The sequence below is a fragment of the Elephas maximus genome, chromosome 2 (assembly GCF_024166365.1).
Source record: "Elephas maximus indicus isolate mEleMax1 chromosome 2, mEleMax1 primary haplotype, whole genome shotgun sequence".
In the NCBI taxonomy this organism is placed as follows: domain Eukaryota; kingdom Metazoa; phylum Chordata; class Mammalia; order Proboscidea; family Elephantidae; genus Elephas; species Elephas maximus.
In genome coordinates this window covers 208,082,396-208,094,032 of record NC_064820.1, presented here as the reverse complement: position 1 = coordinate 208,094,032, position 11,637 = coordinate 208,082,396, and the positions used below count along the sequence as shown (strand labels likewise).

Below are 11,637 nucleotides of genomic sequence, written 5' to 3'. Positions count from 1 at the left end.
AGGACCTCCAGAACGATGTTGAATAACAGTGGTGATAAAGGGCATTTTTTTTTTTTTTAATCTGGTTCCTATTCTTAAGGGGAATGCTGTCAGACTCCATTTAGGGTAATGTTGGCTGTTGGTATTGCATAAACACCCTTTATTACGTTGAGGAATTTTCCTTCTATTCCTATTTTGCTGAGAGTTTTTATCATGAATGGGTGTTGGACTTTGTCAAATGCGTTTTCTGCATCAATTGATAAGATCATGTGGTTCTTGTCTTTTGTTTTATTTATGTGATTGATTATATTGATTGTTGTTCTCATTTTGAACAATCCCTGCATACCCTGTATGAACCCCAGTTGGTCTTGCTGAATTATTTTTTTTTTATATGTTGCTTATTTTTTTTGGCTAGAATTTTGTTGAGGATTTTTGCATCTAAGTTCATAAGAGATACTGGTCTGTAATTTTCTTTTTTTGTGGTGTCATTACCTGGTTTTGGTATCAGGGTTATGCTGGCTTCATAGAATGAGTTTGGGAGTAATCCATCATTTTCTATGCTCTGAAATAGCTTTAGTAGCAGTGGTGTTAACTCTTCTCTAAAAGTTTGGTGGAATTCTCCAGTGAAGCCGTCAGGGCCAGGGCTTTTTTTTTTTTTTTCGTGTGGGGGGGTAGTTTTTTAAATTACCTTTTTGACCTCTTCTTTTGTTACAAGTTTATTTAGTTATTCTACCTCTGTTTGTGCTAGTTTAGGTAAGTAGTGTATTTCTAGAAATTTATCAATTTCCTCTAGATTTTTGTATTTCTTGAAGTACGATTTTTCATAGTATTCTCTTATGACTCTTTAATTTCAGTTTGGTCTGTTGTGATATCACCCATTTCATTTCTTATTCAGGTTATTTGCTTCCTCTTCTGTTTTTCTTTTCCAAGTTTGACCAGTGGTTTATGGATTTTGTTGATCTTTTCAAAGAACAAGCTTTTGGTCTTGTTAACTCTTTCAATTATTTTTCTGTTCTCTATTTCATTTAATCTTACTCTACTTTCCATTATTTGCTTTCTTCTGGTGCCTCAGGTCTTCTTTTGCTGCTCTATTTGTTTGAGTTGTAGGGTTAATGCTTAGATTTTAGCCCTTTATTCTTTTTTGGTTGTGTGCTTTTATTGCTAAAAATTGATCTCTGAGCACTGCTTTAGCTGTGTCTCAAACATTCTTGTTGGGTGTGTTTTATTTCTCATTTGATTCTGAGAATTTTTTTTTGTTGTTGTTCTAACCTTATTTTCTTATACAACCCAGTAGGTTTTGAGCAAGGTATTCTTCAGTTTCCATGTGTTTGATTTATTTTTTCCTTTTTTTTTTCTGTTATTTATTTCATCTTTTATGGCTTTATGGTCAGAAAAGATGCTTTGTAATATTTCAATGCTTTGCATTCTGTTAAGCCTTGCTTTTTGGTATAATATGTAGTCTATTCTAGAGAAAATTCCATGTGCGTTGGAAAAGAAAGTATACTTGGCTACTGTTGGGTGGAGTGTTCTGTATATGGCTATGAGGCCAAGCTGGTAGATTGTGGCATTTAGATCTTCCCTGTCTTTATTGACTTTCTTTCTGGATGTTCTGTCCTTCACTGACAGTGCTGTGTTGAAGTCTCCTACTATTTTTGTGGAGCTGTTTATCTCTCTTTTCAATGCTGTTACAGTTTGTTTTATGTATTTTGGAGCCCTGTTGTTGGGTAATTACTTATTATGGTTATGTCCTCCTGGTGTATTGACCTTTTAATCATTACATAGTGTCCTTCCTTATCCTTTGTGGTAGATTTAACTTTAAAGCCTATTTTGTCAGAAATTATATTGCCACTCCTGCTCTCTTTTGATTATTATTTGCTTGATATATTTTTTTCCATCCTCTGAGTTTTAGTTTGTTTGTGTCTTTAAGTTTAAGGTGTGCCTCTTGTAGGCAGCATACAGACAGATCATGTTGCTTTACCCATTCTCCCACTGTCTGTCTCTTTATTGGTGCATTTAGCCCATTTGCATTCAGTGTAATTGCTGTTGAGTATGAGTTAAGCGCTGTCATTTTGATGTTTCTTTTGTGTGTATTGTTGACAGTTTCTTTTTTCCACTTAGTTTTCTCTGTTGAGTCATTTTTCATTGTTGTTGATTTTATATTTGTTGAGTCTTTAGGTTTTTCTTGTTTTTTATTTTGTTTGTAAGACCGTTAGATTCCTTTGTGGTTACCTTAATGTTTACCCCTATTTTTCTAAGTTTATACCAATCTTTTATTTCTTTATTGCCTTGACTTCCTCTTCATATGAAAGATCTATGACTACATTTTTTTGTAAGTCTCTTTTTTTTTTGTTTTAATGTTGCCATCTTTTACATAATGGCGCCTCTTTTCCTATTTTGTGTGTTTTAGCTTTGGCTTACTTTTTTGATTCCCATACCTGGTTTGATATCTCATTGCTCTGTCCTGTGTTTTAGTCTTGAGTTGTTGTCTGATGTTATTGATTTTCTAGCTGAGGGATTCCCTTTAATATTTCTTGTAATTTTGCTTTGTTTTTTGCAAATTCCCTAAACTTCTGTTTATCTGGAAATGCCCTAACTTTGCCATCATATTTGAGAGAAAGTTTTGCTGGATATATAATTCTTGGCTGGGATTTTTTTTTTTTTCATTCAAGGCTATATATGTGTCATCCATTGTCTTCTGGGCTGCATGGTTTCTTCTGAGCAGTTTGAACTTAGTCTTACTGACTTTGTACATGACTTTTCGTTTATCCCTGGCCTGCTCTTAAAATTCTCCATTTGTCTTTGGTTTTGGCAAGTACGATTATAATATGTCTTCATGACTTTCTTTTGGCGTCTACCTTGTGTGAGATTTGATAAGCATCTTCAATAAATATCTTCTCATCTTTCATTATATCAGGGAAGTTTTCTGTGAAAAAAACCTTCAACAATTCTCTTTGTATTTTCTGTTAGTCTCCCCCCATCCCCCACTCTGGTATGCCAATCACCTGTAGGTTATTCCTCTTGACGGAGTTCAATGTATTTCTTAGGGTTTCTTCATTTTTAAAGCTCTTTTATCTGATTTTTCCTCAAATATGTTGGTGTCAACTGTTTTATCTTCAGTCTCACTAATTCTGACTTCATTGCCTTGATTCTGCTCTCTGACTCCCTACTGAGTTGTCTAATTCTGAAATTTTATTGCTCATCTTCTGGATCTGATTGCTGTCTCTTTATGGATTCTTGCAGCATATTAAATTTGTCATTATGCCCTTCTTAATTTTCTCAGCTGCTTTATCTGTGTGTTCCTTGGCTTGTTCTGCATTTTGCCTGATCTCCTCCCTGATCTCTTGAAGAGAGTTCTGTATATAAATAATTTGTATTCTACCTCTGGTAATTCCAGGAAATTCTCTTCATCCAGAAAATTTCTTGATTCTTTGTTTTGGGAGCTTGTTGAAGCCATCATGATCTGCCTCTTTACGTGATTTATTATTGACTTTTGTCAATGAGCCATGAACAAGTTATTGTATTTATTTATTTTGTGTTTGCTTACTGTGTCTTAGCTTCTTGTTTTGTTTAGATATTTCCAGATTGGCTGCTCATGTGAGCCATTTTGATTATCGACTCCTTTGAAGCTCTAATGTCCTGCCGCCAGGTGGTTTGAGCTGTTACTAGACATGTGAGCCACGGAGTTCATTTACTTTCCTTGTATTGATTCAGCTCAAGTGTCCAGGTAGTCGGCCACCAAGTGTGTGGTGCAGGCTTTCACCTAGAGTCCTAGACAGGCAGACATGATTGATGTAGGGACAGGTATCTGGCTGCATTAGGGGGTCAAGCACTGAGCTAGGCTTGGGGCTGACAGCTGTCCCGCGTGTCTGTGAGGAATTGTATTCCTGTTCCCTAGACCACGTAGGTAGGTGAGTTTTACAGCCAGACTATGGGTACCCAGTGCTGTTGGACATGAGGACTGGGAGGCGTTGCTTATTCTTGGACCCCTGTTGCTGGTGGCTATGTGGCATGGGTGGAGCCAGCAGTCCTCAGGGCCTTGATGTGGGTAGATGAGGACCCTATTTAATAGTCAGAGTGGTGTCAAATGTCACGAACCTGCCTCTGCACCACATAGCTGAAATAGCTGAAGTTTGACTTCAGGTATACACCTTGTTGTACTGTGCTAATGAGGGCCTACACTGTTGAGATGGGCCCACATAAGTCTATGTGGGGGTGAAAGGCATTCAAAGTTCATGGACCCCTTATGCCTGTGTCTAGGCAATGGAGCTCTTTCTGCCCTGATTTCCCAGCTTAGGGGAGTTGACAGATTATTTTTTCCTGTTTGTTAATTTTTTTTTCCTCTCAAAGGCCAGGAGAATGGCTCAGGGAGCATGAAGGGTCCTACTTCTGGCCCAGGGGGTGGTGGCAATCTCTGAAGCCAGCTCAGACGCAGTGAAGAGTGGGAAGGGAGCAAGTAATTGGGAGAGAAGTTTCTCCCTAAGGGCTGTTTTTTGATCTGTGTAGTAGGTTAGACTCATGTACTTGTCTTTTGCCAACAGAGCCCCACATTTCACTGATTCTGGAGGCAAGTGGACCCTCTGCTGCTCAGTCTCTCCTGATGTGGAAAATGCATCCCAAACAGCACTACTTGCCTCACTGCATTTACTTCAGCAGATCTGGCCTTCAGGGTGCTGGTTCCCACTGGGTGAGGTCTGGCAACTCCTCGTTAATTCTGAACCTTCTCTCCCTCCGCCTGTCATTCAGTCTGACCCCTCAACTTTGCCCTTGATGCTCAGGGTTCCTGATTGTAATATATAATCAAGTCATTTGTTTTTTCAGGTCTTTGTTGTAAGAGGGACCACAGGAAGCATCTGACTATTCTGCCATCTTTGCCCTGTCCCCCCTCACAAACTTTTAAGACCTCAAGCGCCACTCACCAAAGTAGGATGTAGAACATTTTCTTTATAAACTATGTTATGCCGATTGAGCTAGATGTCCTCTGATGTCGTGGTCCCTAACCCTCAAACCAGTAATTTGGTCCCTCAAGGAGTTTGGATGTGTCTATGAAGCTTCCATGACCTTGCCTTGGCCAAGATGTTCTGACTTCTCCAGTATTGTGTACAGTGTTACCCTTCACCAAAATTACCACTTATCCGTTGTCTAGTTAGTGTTTATCCCTTCCCACCCCTCCCCTCCCTCCTAACCATCAAAGATTTGTTTCTTTCTGTGTGTAAACCTTTTCATGAGTTTTTATCATAGTCATCTCATACAATATTTGCCCTTTTGTGACTGATTTATTTCACTCAGCATAATGCCTTTCAGACTCATTCATGCTGTGAGATGTTTCACAGATTCATCATTGCGTAGTACTCCATAGTTTGTTTATCCATTCATCTGTTGATGGGCACTTAGGTTGTTTCTATCCTTTTGCTGTTGTGAATAAAGCTACAATGAACATGGGTGTGGATATGTCTATTCCTGGGAGTGAGATTGCTGGATTGTATGATATTTCTATTTCAAGCTTTTTAAGGGAGCACCATATTATTATCCAAAATGGTTGTGTCATTTTGCATTCTCAACAGCAGTGCATAAGATTTCCAATCTCCCAGCAGCCTCTCCAACATTTTCATTTTCTGTTTTTTTTTTTTTATTTTTTAACTCATACCACTAATGTCCAGGTAAGATGGTATCTCATTGTAGTTTTGATTTGCATTTTCCTAAAAGCTATAAATTGCAATCATTTCCTCATATGTCTGTTAGCCGTACAAATGTCTTCTTTGGTGAAGAGTCTGTTCATATCCTTTGCCCATTTTTTAATTGGATTATTTGTCTTTTTGTTGTTCAGGTGTTAGGTTTTCTTATAGATTTTAGAGATTAGACCTCTGTCGGATTTGTCATAGCCAGAAATTTTTTTCCTAGTCTGTAGGTTCTTTTTTTTATTCTTTTGGTGAAGTCTTTTGATAAGTGTTTAATTTTTAGAAGATCCTAGTTATCTAGCTTTCTTCTGGTGTTTGTGTATTGCTAGTTATGGTTCATATCCTTATTTACACTGTGTATAAAAATTTTTTTTTTTTTTTTATTAAGGCATCTAGTGTTGATCCTATTTTTCCATGATCTGCATAGTTTTTGATTTTGTATTTAGGTCTTTGATCTATTTTGAATTCATTTTTGTGTATGGTGTAAAGTATTGGTCCTGTTTCATTTGTTTACAGATGGACATCCAGTTTTGCCAGCATCATTTGTTAAAAAGGACTGTCTTATCCACATCTGGTGGACTATGGTGACTATAGGATGATGGATTTACATCTGGGTTCTCAATTCCATTCCATTGCTCAGTGTATCTGTCATTGTACCAGTACCAGGCTGTTTTGACAATCATAGCTGTATAGCAGGTTCTGAAGTCAGGTAGTGTGAATAGTACTTTCTTCTTCTTTTTCAATAGTGCTTTACTTATCTGGGGCCTCTTTCCTGTCCATATAAAGTTAATTATTAGTTTTTCCATCTTGTTAAAGAATGCCTTTGGTATTTGGATTGGAATTGCATTGTATTTTTAAATTGCTTTGGGTAAAATTGACATGAGCATTGTATGTTTTTTTCATTTATGTAGTTCTCTTTTGGTATCTTGAAGCAGTATTTTGTAGTTTTCTTGTATAGGTCTTTTACATCCCTGGTAGATTTAATTTCCAAGTATTTTTTGGGGGGAGGAGGGCTATTACAAATGGTATTGCTTTCCCCATTTCCTTTTCATAGTTCTTTTTATTGGTGTATAGGAATCCAACTGATTTTGGTATGTTTATCTTGTATTGTGCTACTCTATTGAACCTTTCTTTTTTTATTGAACCTTTCTATTAGTTTCAGTAGTTTTCTTGTGGAATCTTTTGTGTTCTTTATGTATAGTGTCATATCATTTGCAAATAGGGATAGTTTTACTTCTTCCTTATCAATTCATATACCTTTATTTCCCTTTCTTGCCTTATTGCTTTAACTGAAACTTCCAGAAAAATATTAAATAGGATTAGTGTTAAAGGGCATCCTTGCCTTGCTCCTGTTCTTAGGGGGAATGTTTTCGACTTTTTTTGTTGAGGATGATGTTGTCTGTTGGTTTTGTACAAAACTGAAAAAAAGACAAGAAAAAAAAGATGCCCTTTATTAAGTTGGAAGATTTCCTTTCTATTCCTATTTTATTGAGAGGTTTTATCAGGAAGGAGTGTTGAATTTTGCCAAACGCATTTTTCTGCATACATTGAGATGATCATGTGATTCTTTTCCTTTCATTTACTTATGTGGTGGATTACATTGATTAATTTTCTAATACTGAGCCACTCTTGCATGCCTGGTATAAATCCCACTTGATTGGCTTGTATTTTTTTAATGTATGATGTTGAATTCTATTGGCTAGATTTTGTTGAGAATTTTTGCATTTATATTCTTGAGAGATAATGGTCTTAAATTTTTTTGTGTGTGTGGCATTTTGCCTGGTTTTGGTATCAGGGTTATGCTGGCTCCACAGAATGAATTTGGAAGTATCCCTTCTTTTTCTATGTTCTGAAACAGCTTAGGTAGTACTGTGTTAAGTTTTTGTCTTTGTCTGAAGGTTTGGTAAAAATCTCCTTGAAGCCATTTGGACCCAGAATATTTTTTGTTGTGAGTTTGTTTTTTGTTTTTCTTTTTAATTACCTTTTCAGTCTCTTCTCCTGTTATGAGTTTGTTCAGATTTTCTAGCTCAGTTTGCGTTAGTTTAGATAGGTAGTATGTCTAGATATTTGTCCATTTCCTCTAGGTTTTCAATTTTTTTGGAGTATAGCTATGTTATAGGACTATGTTATAATGTCTTTTATTTCAGTTGGGTTTGTTGTAATCCCTATTTCATTTCTTATTTGGATTATTTGCATCCTCTTCTGTTATTATTTTGTCAATTTTTGCCAATATTTTGCCGATTCTGTTGACCCTTTCAAAGAAACAACTTTTGGTTTTGTTGATTATTTCTATTGTTTTTCTACACTCAGATGTTACTTTTTGCTCAAATTTGAGGAATTATTTGAAATTCAGACAAATTCCTTTCACCCACTGCAGGAATCAGTTTAGAAGCCAAAGTATTCATCTTAGGTGACAAAAAAGTACTTGTCCATAAATTAAAAATGTATCAGTCATAAAAACAACTGGGTTCTATTTCTTGATAGTAGTTAAGTTGAGGGTTCTGTGCCAAGTGGTGGTAACTTAATAATTTTGGGACTTTTCCATCTAAGCAAATGTTTTTTTTTTTTTTTCTAAATTTATTGTCAGAAACACTAGAATCATTAATAATTTGTTTCATGAATTTAATAATAATTTGGTGCTACTGTTAGATTTGAACATGATATATATTCGAGGGAGTAAAGTCTGGACACATCTAAAACCATTTTGTTGGTTTTCTCAGTTCCAGAAGTAGAAGACTGAGATTAAGATTTCCTAAATCTTCACTTGTTCCCAGGGCCTTTGTATTTTAGTTAAAGACTAAAAAAAATAGTAAATATGAAAACTCTTCTATTTGTGCCCTTAAAACCTGTAAATTTGAATGAACTTTTTAACTCTATTTAAATTTAATGTGGATTGGTATTCATCTGAATATTTTTGATGGCCAAATACTATGAAAAAACTTAGTATTTATCTGTGAAACTAACTTTCAACATTGGGAAAAAGTGTGTGTGGATACATTTAGTGAAGATGCAACTGTAGCATTTCATGCAGTGGCTGGCACAAGTGAACTATGACTTAAGGGAATTTGCAAAGGTAGGGAATAGCTAACTTCCCTCCAGGACTTTTTAAAACTAAAAAAAAAAAAACAAAAAACTGTTGCCTTTGAGTCAATTCCAACTCATTGTGACCCTATAGGACAGATTAAAACTGCCTCATATGGTTTACAGTGATCCAATTTTAGGGTTAAGGCATTGATTCCCCAAATCTCATACTACAATGGTCGTTGAGGTTGGGACAGGTGATAATATACAATGTACTTGCTATGGTTTTCCTTACATCAGCTATTGCATCACAAACAATGGACTCTAAGGAATTAAAATATAAATGGATTACTCAGGATGAGTAAGCAGTGTAAAAGAGATGGAACTCTTGAATGAGAGGAAGGAACGATCTTATGGGGTTTTATATTGGGGCCCAAGAACCAGAGAAAAGAACTAAAGGACAGATGCGGGGCAGTAAAGAAGGAAGGGGAAGCAGATGGCCATTCCTAGGTTTTCACATTTAAAACTTTTCGTAATCTCATCCTTGATGTCATCAAGTTCTTCAGGGCGCCTGTGACATCTTTGTTCCGGAAGCTGTAAATGAGGGGGTTCAGCACAGGGGTGATGATGGTGTAAAAAGTAGACACCATCATGTCCTGCTCACCTGTGTGGTAGGATCTCGGGAGCATGTAGGTGTATGTGCCAGCACCAAAAAAGAGCATCAATACCACCATGTGGGAGGAGCAGGTGGCAAAGGCCTTTCTGCGGCCCTTGCCTGAATTCATACTGTGAATGAGGAACAGGATTAGAGCATATGAGCTAGATATAATCATGGTGGGGATAAGGAGCATGAGGACACAACACAGGTACATGAACATCTCATAGTGGGAGATATCGGAGCAGGAGAGTTTCAGCAGGGCAGGGGCCTCACAGAAAAAGTTCCTGATTTTTCTGAACTGACAAAAAGGTAAGCTCATGGTCATTGCGGTGAGCAACAAACCATCAAACATCCCCAGGAACCAGCATCCAGACATGAAGAGATGGCAGATTCTCTGGCTCATGAGCAGTGGGTAATGGAGAGGTCTGCAAATGGCAGCATATCGGTCATAGGCCATGGCAGTTATGAGGAAAAACTCAGCTCCAGTGAGAGTCAGATAAAAGAACATCTGGACCCCACAACCTAAGTGGGAAATTGTATTATCTCCAGTAATCTGGTCCACGAGCATCTTTGGGACTGTCACACATATGTACATGAGGTCTATGAGAGAAAGCTGGCTGATGAAGAAGTACATGGGCGTGTGGAGATGGGGCTCCCTGTGGATCAGGAGGATGAGAAGGGTGTTCCCAGTTAAAGCTATCAAGAAAAGGACAAAGGTTAAGGTGTAGAGGAAGACTGCATGTTTAGTTTGATCAAAGAGCCCCATGAGGATGAAATAGGTGCTTGACGTTTCATTCTCTGAAGTGTGATGTCCTGAGTGCATGGTTCAGCATATAGTTTTCACCTGGGGGAAAAAATAGGTGTCATTGTTTTTTAAATCTTTCTTATATACACGGTTTTCCTAACCTTTTTAAATAAGACTTGTGTTTTGAGCTATTGTTCCAAAAGTAGGACTGAAGTTTTCTGGAATTGTACCATTAAGTCTTAGTGCATTTGGAGGTAGAAGTCTAGGGTCAAATATCAAACAGACTTAGAAGGTGTATCTCTTAGGAACTGAAAAAAAAAAATTGTGAATTTAAACTCTTTGATATTTATCCCTCTGTAACTGAGTATTAATAAGCCTCTCTTCATAGAATAGTTAAAAAAAGACTAAATAAAGCACTCCACATGGAATCCGTAACACAATGTGAATGTAAATTAAACAATTCACTAAAGCTTCCACTCCAATTTTGGACACAGTAGATCATTACAGGAAACCCTGGTGGCATAGTGGTTAAGTGCTACAGCTGCTAACCAAAGGGTCGACAGTTCGAACCCACCAGGCGCTCCTCAGAAACTCTATGGGGGACTTCTACTCTGTCCCACAGGGTCACTATGAGTCAGAATCAACTCGACGGCACTGGTTTTTTTTTTTTTTAGCTGAACACAAGTCCTAAGTAACGGAAGTAATAGCTGAAACACCAACACGTGACTATTAATATTGGTAATAGTATTAAAATCACAACTGAATTTGTCTGGAAAATTGGAAGTCCAGTGAAATCTCCTTAAATGTCTTCAATCCATAATATCTCTAAATTAACTCCATTATCACCATTAACAGATTTCAATATTATGTTTTATCAAACCAAACATTGAAGTCACCAACTACTTTCACTATTCCAAGACAAAGATAACAGGGTTTAAATTGATGGGAATTTAGGTTATTTGTTAAATATTGTAGGAAACTGTACTCTGGTGGCTTTCATGTTGCTGTGATGCTGGAAGCTATGCCACCGGAATTCAGATACCAGCAGGGTCACCCATGGAGGACAGGTTTCAGCTGAGCTTCCAGACTAAGACAGACTAGGAAGAAGGACCCAGCAGTCTACTTCTGAAAAGCATGAGCCAGTGAAAACCTTATGACTAGCAGCAGAACATTGTCTGATATAGTGCTGAAAGATGAGCCCCCCAGGTTGGAAGGCACTCAAATGATGACTGGGGAAGAGCTGTCCCCTCCAAGTAGAGTCTACCTTAATGATGTGTTGGAGTAAAGCTTTCGGGACCTTCATTAACTCATGTGGCACAACTCAAAATGAGAAGTAACAGCTGCAAACATCCATTAATAATTGGAACCTAGAATTTACGAAGTATGAATCTAGGAAAATAGGAAATCATCAAAAATAAAATGGAACACATAAACATCGATATCCTAGGCATTACTGAGCTGAAATGGACTGATATTGGCCATTTTGAATAGGACAATCACATAGTATGCTATGCTGGGAATGAGAACTTGAAGAGGAATGGTGTTGCATTCACTGTCAA

General features: G+C 37.3%; 1 protein-coding gene across 1 annotated transcript; it reads right to left on the bottom strand.

Annotated features, from left to right (window-relative positions):
• Positions 1-9,181: 9,181 nt before the first annotated feature.
• On the bottom strand, positions 9,182-10,156 carry LOC126067973 (olfactory receptor 2T3-like). Its single transcript, XM_049870228.1, has one exon. It carries the CDS (start codon positions 10,154-10,156, stop codon positions 9,182-9,184), a length of 975 nt encoding a protein of 324 aa, XP_049726185.1.
• Between the last annotated feature and the right edge of the window lie 1,481 nt (positions 10,157-11,637).